The 20,061-nt window shown below is 37.1% G+C and overlaps 1 protein-coding gene across 3 annotated transcripts in view; it reads right to left on the bottom strand.

Annotated features, from left to right (window-relative positions):
- The window catches only part of LOC108381406 (glutamate receptor ionotropic, kainate 2), a 446,498-nt gene that overhangs the window by 72,411 nt on the left and 354,026 nt on the right, over nucleotides 1–20,061 (bottom strand). For all 3 annotated transcript variants that reach the window (XM_017637827.1, XM_017637841.1, XM_017637850.1), the window contains one exon: nucleotides 17,267–17,464. In XM_017637827.1, coding sequence (XP_017493316.1) covers nucleotides 17,267–17,464 — 198 coding nt within the window. The remainder of the gene's footprint in view (nucleotides 1–17,266; nucleotides 17,465–20,061) is intronic.

Genomic DNA, 20,061 nt, shown 5'->3' with positions numbered 1-20,061 from the left:
ACACCTCCCGCTCGACAAGCGCAGTCAAGCTCCATTTCCAGCGAGCAACCGTGCTGTTCCAAACAAGCACAAATACAATCATTGCACACCGACAATGATAGCAAAATTCTCCTTCCAACTGCCATGGTCGCAGTTGAACACGAGCGGGAATTGTTTCAACTTAGAGCCTTGATTGATGAAGGCTCACACAGAACTTTCATTTCCTCGAAAGTTCAGAAACGGTTGAAACTACCATTCGAACATTCCAAGCTCGAAATTTCCGGCATGGGTGGACACGTATTACAAAGCTCCTCAAAGTTTTGTCCACTCACATTGGTTGCACCCAAAACCATGCAAGGGATAAACACACAGGCTATCGTGTTACCTTAGCTCACGAGGCACATGCCTACATTTACCATTAGCCGTGAAAACTGGCAGCGATTCAAGATCCTTGAATTTGCTGACCCAAGCTGCCACATACCAGCTCAAACTGATATGGTAATCGGCAGCGATATACTTCCAGAAATCCTGCTGGAAGGTATACAAAAGATTTGCGACACTATACTGTCGCAAAAAACAATATTTGGTTGGATTCTCAGTGGTCCAATAACCGAAAATGTGGTGTCATTCTCGACACAAGTAGAAGAGTGCTCGAACACCACTCTCAGCTTAGAAAGTTTTGGGAAGAAGAGGAGGTTCCACAACCTCCCCAAATTTCACCTGAAGATCAGGCATGTGAGCATATATATGCAACAACAACGACTCGTGCCCCAAACGGTCAATACATTGTGCGACTTCCATTCAAGGAAGAATTTCCAACAAAGCTGTCTCTGGGCCACTCTCGGTCTGCTGCACTTCAGAAGTTTTTTAGTATGGAGCGATCGCTTCAGAAAAAAGGAGACATAGGCACAATGTACAATAATGTGTTGCAAGAATATCTCGACCTCGATCATATGGAGCACACGAAGCCATGCGAGATAATTTCCAATGGCAAATACTTCTCTTTCTACTTGCTACATCATGCGGTCGTCAAACCAGATAAGGTAACCACCAAAGTTCGCGTGGTATTCAACGCCTCAAAAACATCTGGTTCAGGAAAATCCTTGAATGACGTGTTGCACATTGGCCCCACACTCCAGCCAGATTTCATGCTGCTCATTCTGCAGGGGCGAATGCACAGATTCGTGTTCAATGGCGACATTGAAAAAATGTATCGTCAAATACTCATCCTCGAGGACGATAAAGATTTTCAGCGAATCTTATTTCGCACAGGAGAGTCAGCCGATTATAATCTTAAAACCGTAACGTTCGGCGTTAATTGTGCACCATACCTCGCTATCCGTACGATGCATCAATTAGCAGATGATACGAGAGCGACATTTTCCTTGGCTGCCACAATACTTAAAACCAAAACGTATGTGGATGACATCCTATCCGGAAGTCATGATATTGACAACGCCACTGAATCACTTCTTCAAGAAAAATTTCCAAAGGAGGATCTTCTCGACTCCAACTTTTTGAAATTTGAGAGCGCTTCCACAAGCAAACCACTTGGTATACAATGGAACGCACTCACAGATAAATTTTCATACACCATTCTGCCTGCATCGACATCGAATGCCGTCACAAAGCAACAAATTTTATCTTCTGTCGTAAAACTTTTTGACCCGGCAGGATAGCTGTCGCCAGTGATGATTCAAGCAAAGATTCTGCTTTAAGAACTTTGGCTGGATGGCGTTGATTGGGACGAATGTGCCAAACCCATAGCTTTGGCAAAATGGCAACAGTTCGCAGAAAATTTGCAATCCATATGCCACATCGAAATCCCTCGATGGGTTAACTTCACTCCAGGGCAAGACACCCAAATCTACGGGTTTTGCGATGCCTCGGACAAAGCATATTGCGCTGCGATTTACATCCGCGTAGATGTTAGCAACCACAGATATTCCACTCTCTTGGTTGCAAAAAGCAAAGTCGCACCATTGAAGACGTAAGCTTGCCACGCCTGGAGCTGTGTGGTGCAGTCTTACTCGCAAAACTGGTCGCAACTGTTCGAAAACAGCTCAAATTGGAATCGTGCAACACATTCTTATGGTCAGATTCAGAGATTGTGCTAGCTTGGCTTGAAAAGCCACCATGTACATAGAAGACGTATGTATCCAATCGTACCTCCCAAATCCGGGAATATCTTCCAACCGGTACATGGCGACATGTTGCCAGCCAAGATAATCCAGCCAACCTCGGCACCCGCGGGTGCAAACCGCAGGATTTGGCGAATTCCCCACTCTGGTGGCACGGACCAAAATGGCTCTCTTGCCACATGGATGCATGGCCAAGGTCAAAGGCGTGCAGTGCATCTCCACCAGAAAAGCGAGGTGAGGTGGAGGTATATCACGCGCTCGAAGAAGAGGTCGATTTTCTTGATCGCTTTTCTTCCTTCTCTCGAGCAATTCGCGTGACTGCGTACATGTTCAGCTTCGTGAGCAATGCACGCAACAAATCAAAGGGGTTAGCTACAGTCACTACTCCACATCTGACGCATAACGAATTTCAATATGCAAAGATACGTCTTATCAGTGCAGCGCAATAACGCCACTTTCCGAGCGAAAAATGCGCTTTGCAAGATAAAAAGCCACTTAACAAAAAGAGTCCTCTTCTTGTTCTAAATCCTTCATTGGACAAAGACGGACTTCTACGGGTTAATGGCCGATTAGCACATTCCACATTGAGCTATAATGAAAGGCACCCAATAATTCTCCCTACCGAATCGAGGTTCTGCCAGCTATATTTGGAGTTCTTACACTCGCTGCTTCTTCACGTAGAAACACGATTAATGCTCCAAATGGTAAGGCAAGAGTACCACGTACCAAAGCTAAAACCTCTAATTAAAAAATGCATTTTTCAATGCAAGGTGTGCACGCTTTACAAGCAACAAACACGCCCCCAAATAATGGCCGCTCTATCCCCTGAGCGCTGCAGTTTCTCACTCCCATTTTCCACAACGGGAGTAGATTTTGCTGGGCCATTCCAAATTAAAGCATCGGTGCTAAGATCTACAACCCTTATCAAGGGATACGTTGCAGTTTTTGTCTGTTTTTCCACAAAGGCAGTGCATCTCGAGCTANGAAGACCTACAACCCTTATCAAGGGATACGTTGCAGTTTTTGTCTGTTTTTCCACAAAGGCAGTGCATCTCGAGCTATGCTCGGATCTTACAACCGAGGCTTTTCGAGCAGCATTCGCCCGCTTCGTTGGCAGACGAGGTTTCCCCTCAAAAATGATGAGCGACAATGGAAAAACGTTTATTGGCGCCCAGCGCGCAACAGAACGCGACTTCGTTAAATTCCTTAACGAATGTTCCGCAGACATTGTCAAAAAATATGCCCCTCAAGGCATCAACTGGCAATATATACCACCCAGCGCCCCCCACATAGGCCGCTTGTGGGAATCTGCAGTGAAAAGCTTTAAAATCCATTTAAAGAAAANAATTTAAATCTATTAAATACATTCTAGCGTGTCTCAGTCCTTTACCCACAAAAGCGGCTATAACTTTTTTTTTCTATTCAAAACAGTATGTGAGGCACCTTTCTGAAATCTTTCTTAAATGAGCAATTTTTTTATGTAATGTAAAGTTATAGCTCAGTACATTTTTTTTTTCACCCGAGATAGTNCAAGACCCAGCTGATAAGACAGCGCTTACTCCGGGTCACTTCCTTCGAGGTGCACCGCTGTTGGCCATTCCCGAGCCTAATACGGAAGACCTCTCCCTACTAAACCGGTAGGAGAAAGTCAAAGCACTTCACCACCAATTTAGTCGCCGCTGGAAAGAAGATTACCTCAAAGATCTTCAGAAGAGATACAAGTGGAGAACCCCACAACGCGATCCTCAGCCAGGCGACCTCGTCGTGATCAAAGAAGATTCGCTCCCCCCCACCGAGTGGCGATTGGGACGAATCGAAAACGTTCGCCACGGCCCTGATAACCACATACGTGTCGTAGAAATCCGTTCGCAAAATGAAGTTATCCCGCGGCCACTTGTCAAACTGTGCTTCCTCCCAAAAGCGCAATAAATAATTCTATACATCTTTTCCTTTTGTGTATTAAGTGTCTTAGCTTCCCGTTTAAATATTATACCCAGGTACTCCTCGTTTCTCTGCCTTTGCTTCTACTTCCAGATTGAAGACATCATGGCATCGCGGAAAGCATGCCCCCTGGCTCCAACGGCAGAGGCGGCCTACGATGCCGTCATTATGTACCTTTGTACTATTTAGCTTGTCATTTGACGGTAACAAGAGCAAATTCAATTTAAATCTATTAAATACATTCTAGCGTGTCTCAGTCCTTTACCCACAAAAGCGGCTATAACTTTTTTTTTCTATTCAAAACAGTATGTGAGGCACCTTTCTGAAATCTTTCTTAAATGAGCAATTTTTTTATGTAATGTAAAGTTATAGCTCAGTACATTTTTTTTTTCACCCGAGATAGTCAAAGTTGGGGAAGAAAATATCAAAAAGTTAAAAATCCAGAAATAGTCCTAATTTTATGATGGTTCCTTAATATATTTTAACTACATTGCATTTGAGTATGGAGAGGCAACTATTTGGAAGTATTTTACATAAAAAATTTACTAAGTATTGCCCGGTTTGTAGTTGCAGTTAAAGAAAACACATGAAAAGGCACGATTTTTTTTNACATTGCATTTGAGTATGGAGAGGCAACTATCTGGAAGTATTTTACATAAAAAATTTACTAAGTATTGCCCGGTTTGTAGTTGCAGTTAAAGAAAACACATGAAAAGGTACGATTTTTTTTTAATTCGAAAAAATGTAAATATTTCAAAAGCACTTTTACCTGAAAATTTTTTGTTTACCAGGGAGCTCAACCACACCCCCCCCACCCCCACCTACCTTCCCCTAAAGTTTGGCACGTTACTTATGGGACACCCTGTATGAATAACGACCGATTAAAATCGATCTCAAATTTGTACTTTCTCTGTAGAAATTTTAGGTCTATGTTATGTAGTTTGACTTTTGTCAATTAAATGTTATGCTTTGTATTGTATGCGCTCCACGTTTTTCGTTTTAAATCCCATAAATGGTTTATAATGACTTTTGCTAAAGTTTCAAAATCAACAACGGCCGTTAGCTTAGATGAAAATGGTTCAGTTTAATATTAAGGCCGGTCCACATAGAACTTTCGCGTTGGCTTTGGCGTTGGTGTTAGTTTAAGAGAACGCACGTTAAAAGTGTGCTAGCTACAATGAATGCTTGGCAGCGAATGCTTGGGCCATTAAATTAACATACTAAGAACAGATAAATTAATATTTCATATCAATAATTGCATTAAAAACGATATTTCTTGCCCGCACTTGATTATAAAGGAAAAATATTTCACATAATTTTATTTATTTGCAACAGCTGACAAGCGTCGCACGCGAAAAGTGGAGAGTCGGCCATCTTTTTGCTTTGTGTTGGCGTGAGCGTTGTCGAATTTTGGCTACGTGGACGGCTGCATTTGAATTCCTGTATCCATAGTCAGCTGTTGAAGCGATGCCAACGCCAACGCAACGCCGAAGTTCTATGTGGACGGGCCATTACATTTAGAGAACTTTTCTATTTAAAGCAACAAAATAAAATATTTATAAGAGCTGTTTTCATTGTAAAGGTTTGCTCAAGCAGCAGCGGTATGGTACCGCTCGGTATAACTCCGTATGGCATGTTTGCTCATGTATGGATATACATGTATATATTTGTATGTAGTTAACTTACATACATACCCAGTAGAAATTCTATGCGTACGACATCGCTTTTGGTGGCATGAGCTTGCTGCTGTGTATACATGTGTGTGTATAAATTTCAAAATAATTTGCAAGAATCTCCACATATACAACAAACATACAACCTAAATGTATACTATGCACTTAGTTTTAAATTTTAATATTTTCGCAGCTCCCTATGTTTATCTTCATCTAAAGCAGGGATCACTAGATTTGTACATTTTAACAGTTATAGAGTGGTGTTGTTTGAAAGTTGTTATTGAGCTTAACTCATTATTTCTAGACAGCACCACTCTGTGACTGCCAAAATGTACACATTTGTACAAATGCACAAATCGTGCGATCCCTGCTTAACAGCTTCCTTACAACGTATTCACTACTGCTAGTGATAGCAGAGCGTAATTTGAGGGCGCAACTATGTAGCATAGTGTTAGGCAGTGGTATGATAGATTCTATTGTGAATTCCTTGGTAAGATAAAATACCGGAAATTAGTTTGAATAAATCAGCTGCTAACCTTGGAATATTTCTACACGAATTTCTGTAGAGCACCTACCGGGTGTGTGGTTTGTACTTGATCTGAATGCTTAAATTAAGTAACACACCGATTTGTTTCTGATTATGCTCCTAATTCGTGACACATTGGGCGCGATTATATTGTCTAACCGTAATGTAAAAAAAATATTTTTTAAAAACAAGCTTTTATTTAACATGTACAATCAAAGGAATAAAATAAAGTAGTGTGTTAAAAGATTTTTTAGCAAGAAAATTTTGTCAAAACTGCACTAAAATTAATAAAATAAAATAAGTTAAAGTCTAGTTAAAGTTACTAAAAGCCATTTATTGAAAGGAGTTACTCAAACTCTAATGAAAATTACTAACAATTTGTACTAATTTATTTCGTTTTTAAAAAAGCTCGTCGGCGAATTCAGCGTACATGCAGAATTGGTTAGGTATGTATGTATATGTATGTAAGCAGATATTTAAATGCCGGTTTGCTATTCGCGTTACAAACTTTTTTAGGTTAGATATTTGAATAAATCATTCAGATTTAGATGGCGTTTTTAGAAATTTATTATTGTTATTATAGAAAACAAAACATTTACACCCAAATTCATAAAAAATAAAGATGTTAGATTTTTGTTTGGATTTTCGTTGAGTTTTAATTTGATATCCCAAAATAATTAATATCAAATAAAATACCTCTTCGAGGTAAATATTTCGAGTGACGAAAGAAACACAAAATTTATGATATCAATTTCGTGACGAAAACTATATTCATTTTTTTAACTGCCCTTGAAACTGACGCAAAATAGTTCTATTTATTCGGAGCGTTGCAAAGTTCTGTCTACTCTTAGAAAAACAAAATAAAAAATGACAACTTTAGCAACGATTCGTATGAATAAAACTATTTAGCGTCAGTTTTCAGGGCAGTTAAAAAATGCGTATAATTTTCGTCATGAAATTGATATCAAATAAAACACTTCTTCGAGGTAAATATTTCGCTGAACTGGATATCATAAATTTTGTGTTTCTAGTTCAGCTTTCGTCACTCGAAATATTTACCTTGAAGAGGTGTTTTATTTGATATGTATAACTGAGAACAAAATCAGAAATAAAAAATGTAAATAGGTTTTCCATAACTTTTATTGATGGAAGTAAGCATTGTTGCCAGAACTTTTTGGGCCGACCGGCAAAAAAATGGCTAAAATCTCTAAAATGTTTCCACTAAAATTCACATGTTTTATTTAAATTAATCACAAGTAGAAAGACTAGTAAATTCATTAAACAAATTACAAAAACAGAGACTGGTAAATTCATTACAAATTATTTTTGTTTTGCAAGGGAAACTGTCGTTATACGTACGGTGACCATCCGTCCTGTATTATGCGGGCAGTACTCTTTTTTGACCAATTTTCCTGGTAATTTATTTATTTTATAAGGGACGCCAAATATTCTGTTTTTCTTTTAATGTCCTGTATTTGTCCCGTATTCGGTGTTTCGACGCCTTAACAGCTCATTAAAATGACATGCCAATGAGGAGTTTTAAGTGATGTTAGTATATGATCGTAATTTTCTCCATAAACAGTTATTTCTTTCTAATCAGAATGCCTGTGACTTGAATCCAGGAATACATACAGTGACCAAAATAGAAATTAGGACTCGACATTTTAGTAAGTTTTGACTATTTTTCCTTAGTTTATTTAATGTTTATTATTTATTTAATGAAAGTAAGGCTCTTTTCCTAACAAAAACCATATAATACCAAATTTCCAACTTTGTGCAAAAAACTATAAAAATCAATTCTACAATGTTTCACCAAAATTTTAAACTTTTTAATTAGAATCTTTAGAAAAAAATTTTGTTTGCAGTTTTGTAACTCATTTGCTTCTCTTTCAAGAAAATGGTCGAACATACATATTTTGTATGAAAAAATGCGTAACACTGTCAATAAACAAAACACAAAGTCGCCAAAACTTAATGGTAAACTTTAGCGACTTAAAATTGTTCTTTATTATACTAAAATCTAGCGAATTTTTTTAACAAAATTTACGGGGTAAAAATCTCGAAAAAATTATCCTTCAAATTTTTGATGTTACTAAAAGATATTGTTTCAGGGCTAATACATATGGGATCATTGAAGAAGGCTTTAAGATCTGTAAGCTGTTGCGGAAAAAAGTTCCAAAATTATTTTTTGTCCCGTATTCGGCTCTCATAAATATGGTCACCGTAGTTATACGTAGCTAAGCTTTACATCAGAAGTCATGTTTGTGTTACTTGAATAAAAGAAGATCAATTACAAACTTATGGCGTTTCCTTTTCTATTGAAACTGTTTAAGCGACTTATGCATTTCCCGCATAAACAAAGAACAGCGAACACACATACGCACTTGTATATTGCACTCCCGCCCAAAACCAAGTGCAGCGAATAAACGCACGCACTTGTGCTTAAAAATAATCGTTCGTTCTTCATTGGGTATGCATTTTTTAATGCACTTCTCAACTGCCGCAGAACAAAACCTACTAAAGTAGTGAATTGCTGGCACTCCAAATCATGCTCAACAAACTTGCTTGATGCATCACAACTCTCTCGGAGTTGTCTCACGGGGCTCTGTATTGCCTTCGGCATACAGAGGTGGTACAAGAGTTACCATTGGCCGCAGCGCCTACCCAATTTTTGAACTTAAATAAATAACCGGTGCTCAACACTCCCGCTTGACGCACACCCCCAAAAACTCTTACAGAGTTTAACCGGCAAAGCCACAGCGCTACAAGCCGTAGGGACTCTGCATGACTTACAACCATGCAGAGGTGGTAACTGATGGTTATCATTGGCCCCGACGCCTACCCAAAACATTTTTGCTTTAATACATTTTTATGCAAATACATTCATCCTGGTCCTGCCCTCTCACTGAGTTATTCAGAAACATTTTGCCTTCTTGTAATATTTGCACTAGGTTTCTTTTTGTCCTGAAAAATTGCTATATTAGTAGAAAGTATTGTAGCTTTGCTTAGTCGGAGGGCAATATTTTGACAAATGAACACGTAAATCTGTGAAAGAGATTTATATCAAAAAAGCCGGTCGCTTTTTAAGTTTTCACCAACTAAACTATTTAATTTTATTTTGATGTCCATATATTCGAAACCAAGGTGTATTTAACAAGGTGGTGTTAGCCGTATATAAGTAAAAATCAAGGCGAATTTACATGTATTTTGTTGTTGCAATTGGAGGTCACAATGTCAAAAAAAGGGCGAATTCATACAGTTCGCTGTGGTCAAAATCAGCTGTTTATTTTCACGGCGAATTACTTCTGCCAAGAAAATTAGAAATGTAAACAAAATATTTCAAGTTTTTCGTGTAGATTGTTTAAAATAATGTTGATAAATTTTTACCCAGATTTGTTATTTAGCTGGTGCCAATGCAAGTTGACTGCTGTGAAGTCAGCAGTTACTTGCAAGGCGAATGAGGGACAAAGTGTTTTACATACGGAATTGTACTATCTATCACCGCATTCATGGAGCTAGTGTTACTGAATTGGAACCAAGATTGGAACTTCGCATCAACTCGTAATTCAACTTTATATTGTGACTAGGAAGTATGCAGTTGATGGATTCCATTCAACGTAAGGATGGGCTCAACTATAGCCTAGAATGTCTTTTCCAAACGGCCGGCATTTTAGAGTTCGTTATCAAATGTAAATACATTAAAAAATGCAATTATAAACGAGTTTTATCTAGGAAAATATATAGCATTAGCATCTTGAAAACTTACAAAATCCTCTATTTTTGTTTTGGCAAAGCTTTTCGAAACACCTTCAAAGGGCAAAAAGGAAACAAATTAAAAGTGCTTCATTTACTTGCACCCATAGTTAACCAATGGCAGGCCGACCCATAGCTGCTTGTGGTTTACTTACCCTATTTCTTTCATTCATAGGTAAAAGCAAACTAGGATTTCATAGGTAGCATTGTATGTATGTATTGTACATATATTGTTTTATTCAATTTAATTGCGATTTTCGTTTTTTTCGTAATATTTCGTACGTTTTCTTGTGCATATGCGTTTGTATAATGCAAAATGAATATTGTTTCAGCTACATAAGTACATTTCTATATACTATAAACATAAAAATTCCCTTCGTATTATTACAGATAACTCGTTAATTTGCGCGTTTGGTTATTTCGTTAGACATAAACATAGAATATGTACTTAAGAAATATTTATCGGTCGTTGATTTACGTCAGTATTGTTTTCGCAACAATTCAAGACAATTGGAAAAGTTCTCTTTCTGTTAAGATTAAGCTACAAATATTGGTTTGCGTTTTTCACAAAACGCAGGTAATAGTTGTTAATTGTTAATGGAGTTTTTTAGTAGCAGCGGTAAACCGGTTTAAATTTCGGAACAATTACATATATGGCAGTCTTGCTACCGGCGCCGACACCGCCATCGCCGCTGGTCATGTCTGAGGCGGCTGGAACAGTTGCTACGCTAGCCCTAACAGCGCCAATATTTGTTGTTACTGTGTTTGTAGGTATAATACAACCGGCTGCAACCAAGTGTTGCAAGTTAGTAGCTGCCGCTGATGCTATGGCTTGTGTAGTGTTTCTGCTTTTTGTTGTTGTAACAGCAATGATGCTGGAGTGACAGTCCTTGGCCAAATATGAAACTGGGTCGTTCCGGTTACGTAGAGCCGACTGTCGTGGTCGCTTGCGTCTGTTGTCGTTGATGTAGCTCTTGCAATAGTACTGAGTGTTTATTTATTGCACGCAATAGTTGTGGTCGTATTATTTTATTACTACCGCCTGGTTGATACAGCTATTGCTGGTGTAGCTGTTGTTGTTAGTAATTAATTTGACTTCAATTGTAAAATTTTGGGCGCCATCACACTGTACGTTACAGGATTGCAATTGTGAGTGAATTGATGTAACATTGGAGATAGTGCTTTCTGTGCCATCATCGACGCCGCCACCGCCCTGATCACTGCTACCTCCTGTACCCAAAGCACCAACGTATTTGCTGATGGCGATCGTTTGCTTTTGTAATTGTGATTCTATACCTGAAACCTAAATAAGAATTAAAAAAAATTTAGTAAGTGCCTTACGCCAATCATACTTAGGAATACTTGGTATAGTATGGAAAGGGCGTATCTCACATCGTCCCTGAAATGAAAAAAAGCCACAATAACTTTAAAAAACCATACATATGTAAATAGTATCGCCAGTAGCGCCAGCACTTTTTCCTGGAGGCACACCTACAATAATTGAAGTGCAAGATACTGTTACCGCCGTGGGTCCAGCTATCAGCTTTTGCGATGGACTATCTGGATTTACATTTTGCGTATTCGTATTGGACATGTTTGGTGGTTTGGTGGTTGAGAAAACAAAGAATTAAATAAACAGTTAATAAATAGGAAGAAAAAATAAAAATAAAATAGGAAACTAGATATTTACTGCTAATATTCTTAATTAACAACGTTGCGTTTGCTCCTTGTTTGGATTGCTGCACAGAACGGCCGCTTACCTGCAATAAAAATTAAACACGATTAGAAAAGATATCTAAGAATATTACTTTAATTCGCTCTGCTTACTGTTCAGAGATTGATTTTGATGAACTTTTTGTAGCCCATTATTCTTTGTTTAGCTTTTTTGACTTTCAAACGTTTATTTAAATTACGTATGCGGAAGAAAATCCTGCATTTGAAAAAAAACCGCTTTACTTTTTCCGGAAGTTCAACTCCCGCGCTTCTATCCACCAAGTGCTGTTGGAGGTTTTTGCGATGATTTATGTCTTTCGCATTAACTTTATAAAATACAGACTCAAGGTTCTTAATACAGTTTAAAAAGTTAGGTGCTGGTTTGTTTAAAAATCCTTTTGAAACTTGGTCCACCCAAGTAAATGAATTTTCGCTGCTCTTATATTGCTCAAGTTTCAGCTTTTTGATAATATAACCCGCAATGTACTCTAGAGCGTCTTCTTGCAAAACACCACTGTCGTCCGGTTGTGAAGAGCTGAGTTTATCAACCATTTCCGACTCCGTTTCCGTATCCGGTTCCCAAACAGTAGCAGATCCATCGTCATCGGCAATTTCGTCAATTCCAACACTTGACTCGCAGTTTTGGGATTTCTGAATCACATTTTCTTCGGAAAAGAATTCTTCGCTGCAAAATGAATTGCTCGTACCGCCAGAATCTACTAGATGTGTTTCGTCGTTCGTATGGAGCCATTCCGTATCATCTCCTGCGACGTTTCCTCTACCCTGCAAAAGTTCAGTATTCCGTGCTAAAAAAAAAGAAAAATTTACAAAATATCATTTAAGCCAATATTTACAAGCTGTAACAACAATCATACCTAGGATGTATTTTCGGAGCCTATATTTGAACTCCTTGGGAGAAGGGTGGTCATTTAGGCCACCTTTGCTGCGAATAGCGCCAAAAAGATGCTCCAATACATCCTGATTTAGCCGGTAGGTGCAAATGTATTCCACGTTTGAATTTTGCTTGGCATAATCGAAAAGCATCACTAAAGCTTTGTTTGTCATTAAAAAGCCGTTCTGGAAATGCTCTAGTCCCTTTTTACGCGGTATGATCGGCACTGACATGAACTCATTTGTTCGCGTCAAAACATCTATTTGATTTTCAAAGTTTTTTCCAAAGGGTTCCTTAAGTCAAAAGTTTAATTTAAGGGTTAATTGTTAAATCCCTAACTAATAAGTAGTACCTTCCCAGGTAAGCCAAAGGTTTCCATGGTCGAATTCAAAACATCAAACCAATCATTGATGAGTTGAATGAAATCAGCTGTATCTGTGGGATTATATATTTCAAACCCTAAGGAATAACAGCGCCTAATTGCGCAAGCAGTGGTATTCGAAAATAGCTGCGCCGCAAGTCTAACTTTTTGACGTCCTAATTTTTTTTTTTAAGCTTTTACAGTGTAAAGTATGGAGAGTATTTTTACCTACCTATTCCTTTCACAGAAATATGCTCGTCGGTCAATTTAAAAGCGATTGACGCATCCGATTTTGAAGTGTACTTCAGCAAATCGCAAATAGTTCTTGTGGTTAAATGATTCCCCTTCCACACAAAACCAGAGTCTAGGAAGTGGTTTCTTACCAACTTAAGCAGGTGCGGCGCATCGGCAAACACAAAAATTTTTGCTTTGTCAACGTAAGGGTTAGGAAACCATGGCTGATCTAAAACAGTACAAGGATTTGAGAATTATTTGCCATATTTTTACGAATTTATTCGCGCTCGGGTATAAAAATGTTTTGTATACTATTTATACATATCAACATATACATAAAGCCCGATCTATGTCAAAAAGGCGTATAAAAGGCGCATAAAAGGCGTATAAAAGGCGCAGAACTAAATGTGCCTCTAAGACGTATGTTTGGGCTTTACGTAACTTTCAAGTAGATTGGGCTTCTAGGGTTAAAATAATAAAAGAACGAGTATCAACCTTACCTACTGTGACATTTAAACTTTTCCACAGTTTGCGATTAGTGGGACTCATATCACACACTATAGCTACCACCGGAAAGCCTGCATTTTGAACTGCCAAAATCACGGAAAACAAAATGTCTTTCGTCATTTGGCAATCAAAATCATAAAAAACAGGCTGCTTCCAGGTTTTTCGCAACCCACGTGCCATTACTACTTGTACATAGTTCGCAGGCTTTCGAACGTAGTCTCCTGCCTGTTCATATTCATATGACTCGACGACTTTCATTTCGTCAAACGCAATGACACAAGTTTTATCATCATCAGAATAATCAGATTTTTGTTTCATGCAATCAATGGAAGCAGTCAGGAGACCCTCGCTTATATTGCTTCTGCGATACCAGCGCTGCAGTGTTGACTCGTGGGGAAGCGGAAATCCCTTGTGGTACAAATGATTGTATGCCCGTGGTCCAGCTGCGTGCAAGCATACGGCGGTGGAAATGTCTTTCCATGAGCACATTACGTTTTGTTCTATAATAAAAAGGATATTCCTATAAAATACTTTGTGTTAATTAAACAGAAGACATACTTTGAAAAACCATTTTACGGATTTGACCTTCGCTGAAAATTTTTTTAAAATTGTTCAAAATGGCATTTGCTTTTTCAAGTTCATTGCTCAAATCCTTTTTTCCATTACAAAACTGGAAGCAGGTTTGACAATCAATGGTTATTAAAATAGTCAAAGAATAATTGTGCCCATAATTTTGAAAGTGGTCTGAGTTACATCACACCTTTCCTGCCTAAATGAGTCTAAACGCCAACCAGCCGTAAGACATAAACGCATATTTGAGCTAATTTTAAATCAGCAGTGGACATTTTGTTTTGACGCGCGCGGAATAGAAGCTCACTTTGCCCATAGTTTGACTAATCTCTTACTGGAAAACTAGCCCTTAGAACACTTTCAAAATTAAGACCACAAGTTCAGTTTTTGTCCACTCACTCCGTTTGAGCTTCATTGTCTTTAACAGGTAGCTTGCTTGCGTCAGTCAATGGAACAGTCAACCTATTTGAACTAAATAATATATTCCTTTGTATTATTAATTAGTTACTCTTTTCTACATACGTAGTTGGGGTTTCAAAACATATTTTAACGGTGGGCCTTTGTTCCGTCATCTCGAAACCGGACCTGCATTTCAAATAATTTGTAACCAATTTTTCATATGAAAATATCTTCACTTACGCCGTTTGCGATAGAACACCGGATGTTACTACATCTGTATTTCCAACCGCGAAACTTGTCCTATACAAAATTCTGGTATTGGCACAATCTTACAATCTAAAAGCTCGATACTTACTCTAAATCCTTATAAGTACAGGCTTCCTCTGGAATCGTGGTAATTGTGCAAACCGGTAGAGCTTTCGGAATGGCTTTTGGCAACAATCTCACAGATTTTCCCGTGGTTGCAATATCCGGACTAGAAAAATGGTCCACACAAATGGAGTCTTTAGCTCCAAGCTGCATCCCGCATGCTGTGCTCCATATCTGCCGCTTTGGTTCCTCATGCGGAACGCGAAAAAAAGGGCCCTTACCCCGTTCAATTCTTTTAAAGCACAACGCACACTTTCCCATTGCTGCTTTTTACCTTTTTAATTGCAAGTTATTTTTATTTTATTAGTTTTAAGCACAAATTTTCACACATAAACGACTCACGAGCCAGAAATTCACAGTGTCAATTAGAAAGTAAACAAAACACATTAAATTCGCCTTCATTTTGACGTAATGCTCTCCACGGCGAAAAATCAGCAAAATCAGCTGGCGCCCCAACACCACCTTGTTTAATACACCTTGGTCTAAACGTTCCCATTTTTAATGACCTGGGCACTCCCTGTATATGCCTGATACAATTATTCACAGGTATTGCCTGCCCATAGAGTTTAACAACCATATAAATCCAAACTTCAGACTTTGTGCAAAACTTATGAAAATTTTGCAAAACTTCACCAAAATGTTTACCTTTTTAATCAGCATCTTTACAAAAATCATGGTATGCCGTTTAATAGTCTATTAAATTTCAGTGTGCATTAGAGGTGCAAAACTATCGATAATCAGACCATCTATAGTATTCGATTTTATTTTAAAAACTATCGATATATCGTCGATAGTATCGTTTATAATTTTCGCTCAATTTTGGTATGAAGATTTCCTTAAAAACATATTCCGAAATGACGTTTGGATGCCCTTGTACACTACTGGTCAATTTTTTTTAATTGTTTAACCGTTAAGTTATTGAATATCTGAAATGAGTTTAAATTGAAAACAATTTATATTTGTGGTTTTAGATATCCTCCATATACATAATGATTTTTATTTACTTTTTATTAAATTGTAAATAGTTGTGAATAGATAATATTGAAAGTTTGGGTATAAGTTAATTTGTATAGCCCAAAATACAATAGCGCAGTGGCAGTGACAGTCGCAGCAATCACAATACGGCGTTGTCAGTGACTGCTTTTTTTGACATTCCCTTTTCTTTGCTTATATTTTTGTTGTTGCCTTTTAGACTTCAGTGACATAAATAGAAGTTGGCTGCGTTTCATTTATGTCAAATTCAACATGCGATATTTGCTGCGATGAAGGCAGTGGCAGTGAATTTAGAGTTTGGGCTAAACTGAGCAGTACTGCTAGCTGCCACTGCTGTATTGTGAGTCGCTTCATTGGACACCACACTTTCTAAAAAACAGCTGATTTCGAAAAACTGCCTCTGTCACTGCGTTATTGTATATTGGGCTTATCAGTTTTTTACTTTAGTAAGCGGTATTTCAAAGGATGCGAGGTTTTCCGTCCTTTCCGAAATTTTTCACTACTCTTTTAAAAGAGTAGCAACCAAATTTTTAGTTCAACTTGGATGTTTAAGAAAAATGAAAGGAAACGAAGAACTAAAACTAGAATAAATACTGAATCACATATCTGTCGGACTATCGATAGGACCAAAACCCATCGATAGTAGCGAAAAATAAAAAAACATCGATACTATCGATAGTGCTATTTAAATATATTAAATTTTTATATTTTAAAGAGCTAATTAAAAAGTTAGAAATTTTGTTGAAAGTTTGCTGAATTTTCATAATTTTTGCACGAAGTATGAAACTTGAATTTAAATGGTGTTTTTTAAGTAATCAGCTACACCCTTAAAAAAGGAAGCATTAAATAAACAAAAGAAAATTAGCCTAAACTGGCTAAAATGTCGCGATCCAGCTTATATTTATTTGGGTTCGCAGACATTGGCTTAAATAAAAATGATTGAAATTGGCCCAGTATTTTTTGAGACTTTTCGGATTAGAAAAAAAATGTCTTTCAATTTTATATAACACATCCGATATGAAAATTTTCTCCGAGATAAGCCTAGCAATCTTTAATAGATTTTGGGTCGCTTAATTTAAAAAAATGGAAACTTATGTATTTGAATTTTAAGAAAATAAGGCCTACAGCAAAATCGGCTAAATCTAGGAGGAAAACGGCTAAACTGGCAACACTGGAAGTAAGTATACTTATGTCTATGTATGTATGTACTATTACCCTAAAAAATGTCATGGTTGATCCTCCTTCCAAGGTTCCATACGATATGTCCGTTTGATCTGCTAAATCAGAAGCACTTTCAATTGGCGTTATCATTCGTTCCACTGTCAGGAATGCAGCCAAATTAGCCGTATATGACGAGATGATTATCAGCGTAAAAAACCACCAAATGCCACCAACAATTCGAGTAGATGTTGCCTAAAGGAAACGGTTACATATAAAAAAAGTGAGTTATCTCAAAATAATGTATGATGAATAAAAATATTAAGCTCTCATCCATGCTTAAGAAACGTGGGTGCTATAAGGCAAACGCCAGTAAAGCAAAATTTGCTTTACATCATTTTTAAAGGGGTAATAATACCAAAGTCTGAGTTTTTGTCTTAATTCCCAATGCTTATTTATACTACTTTACCGACGAAAGCAAATACATATGTATATATGTTAGAGTATGTAGAATTGTACCTACTCTGCAGACTTCTAAATTTGAACACGCATTCGATACAAGCAGATGGGTTACAATAGCACGATCCTCAATAAAAGCATAACGGTTATATTTCGCTTTGCGATTGGAAATAACACCATAATTTCGATATGGCCTTAAATCCTACTGGAAATGGAAATAAAGCCATTATGGTTTTATTGGCCTTTTGAAAATCTCGGTTTAGAAACAATAAAACAATATTTACAACAAAGAAACCAATTAAAATTACACTATTAAAATAAACAAGTATTTTTAAGCAAAAAAGAAAACCGACTTCATCTCTCATATACAAATTTAAGATTACCGTTAATTTCTTCACGATCCAATTACCGGATATAAGCAAACTTAGTATAGGACCACCCTTGAGGTTTCCGATGAAAAAAGAATTATCGAAATCGGTTAACGTGGTCCAAAGTTATGCGGTAAAATTCCCTCAAAAAAATATATATATGTATATATTTCGACGAACTGATAACCTTCTCCTTTTTGTGAAGTCGGTTAAAAAAGATATTACATGGTGCACACGTAAAATTTTTTGTCAAAATATACCAGATTTTAGAGTTGTAAAACTATCGATAGTGCCACCATCGATAGTTCCCATGTTTCAGAAAAAAACTAACATTACTCGTTGATAGTTTCCAGCAATACTATCGATAGTGTCAAACACTACCATCGATAGTACTATCGATAGTCAATGTAATGTTAAAAACTGTTCCAAATTAACAGGGACGGCATCGAAAAACAAAAAACAAAAAAATATTGAAAATATAAACACAGGTACGGCCGTTTTCTTAAGTAACTTTTAACTTTAAAATACAACTTATATTTAAATATTGCTTTAACATGTATAGTTCTGTCTAAGTAAAGCATTTTGTTATCGAATTCTATTTATTTACATATATATTACTGAAGCTTAGAATTACAAATAAAATTATGAGCCTAGTGAAGAAAGCTTCTTCTTATGATCTATAACACTTGGCAACAAAAATGGGAAAAAAATTTGTTGCGGCAAATGTTACAGCTGTTTTTGATTGACTTGTCAGTGCTGATTACGAATCCATGAGCATAAGGTTTCCATCAGCTCCAGATTTTGTGAAAAACGAGGTCAAATTGTCAAAAAATCGGGGTTTTTGGCAATATTTTAGAAGCTTTTGCAAAGAAACAAGAGGCGGTATTAGGCTTAAATTAAAGCTAGAAGTCTCGACTACTATCCCTGAAAATACCATCCCTACACCTTGACCTGATGGTCACTTATAGTCATTTATTGAACAGCAAAACCTGGTTTTGTGCGAAGTTTGAGTACCCACCGCAATTAAACAAAAGGGGATAGAGCCTTCCACTTGGGCGGAAATCAGGGCTTGAACTTTCGACTATAATCGCTTAAAATACCATCCCTTAATTTTAACCCTAAGGTCACTTATAGTTATTTATTTGACAGCAAAAATGATTTTGGCAAAACTTATTTATTCTTTTCAATACCACAGTATTTATTTCAGTATTTTTATATTGTTCAATAAATGACTTTTAGTGACCATCAGGTCAAGGTGCAGAGATATTAGCCGAGAGTTATAGCTTTAATTTAAGCCCCAGTTAAAGGTTCTATCACCTTTTGTTTGTGTGCTAGACTTTCTAAAATATTGCAAAAACCGCGATTTTTTGACACTTTGACCTCGGTTTTCTCAAAATCTGGAGCAGATGGAAACCTTATGCTTACGGACTCGTAATCAGCATAAAAAAGTCTATCNAGATATTAGCCGAGAGTTATAGCTTTAATTTAAGCCCCAGTTAAAGGTTCTATCACCTTTTGTTTGTGTGCTAGACTTTCTAAAATATTGCAAAAACCGCGATTTTTTGACACTTTGACCTCGGTTTTCTCAAAATCTGGAGCAGATGGAAACCTTATGCTTACGGACTCGTAATCAGCATAAAAAAGTCTATCAAAAACAGCTTTATCATTTGCCGCAACAAAATCACTGTTGCCTTGTTTAATTGTTGCGTATTATAAATTTTTAAATATGATATATTTTGTTTAAATTTCGTAATATAAATTTTTGATTTGTTTACAGCCAAGAAACATACAAACGTCAAACACCGATAATAGAAATGCTTTATTTTATTCGTTAATTTTGAGCTCCAGGCCAGTTATTAAATAAAACATAGATTTTGGTAGTTTTACTTATTACATTTATTGATGTCGATATTTCGCCTTCAATCTGAAGGCATCTTCTGGACTGAAAAATACCAAGTGCATACATATTTACGTCAAATTACAAAAAACTTACATCAAGATCGCAACATTACATTATTTCATTAT

This window comes from Rhagoletis zephyria, unplaced genomic scaffold, assembly GCF_001687245.7.
Source record: "Rhagoletis zephyria isolate East Lansing unplaced genomic scaffold, Rhagoletis_zephyria_1.1 Rzeph_scaffold_00136, whole genome shotgun sequence".
Classification (NCBI taxonomy): domain Eukaryota; kingdom Metazoa; phylum Arthropoda; class Insecta; order Diptera; family Tephritidae; genus Rhagoletis; species Rhagoletis zephyria.
The sequence above is the reverse complement of the archived record's forward strand: the minus strand, read 5'-3'. Positions and strand labels throughout refer to the sequence as shown.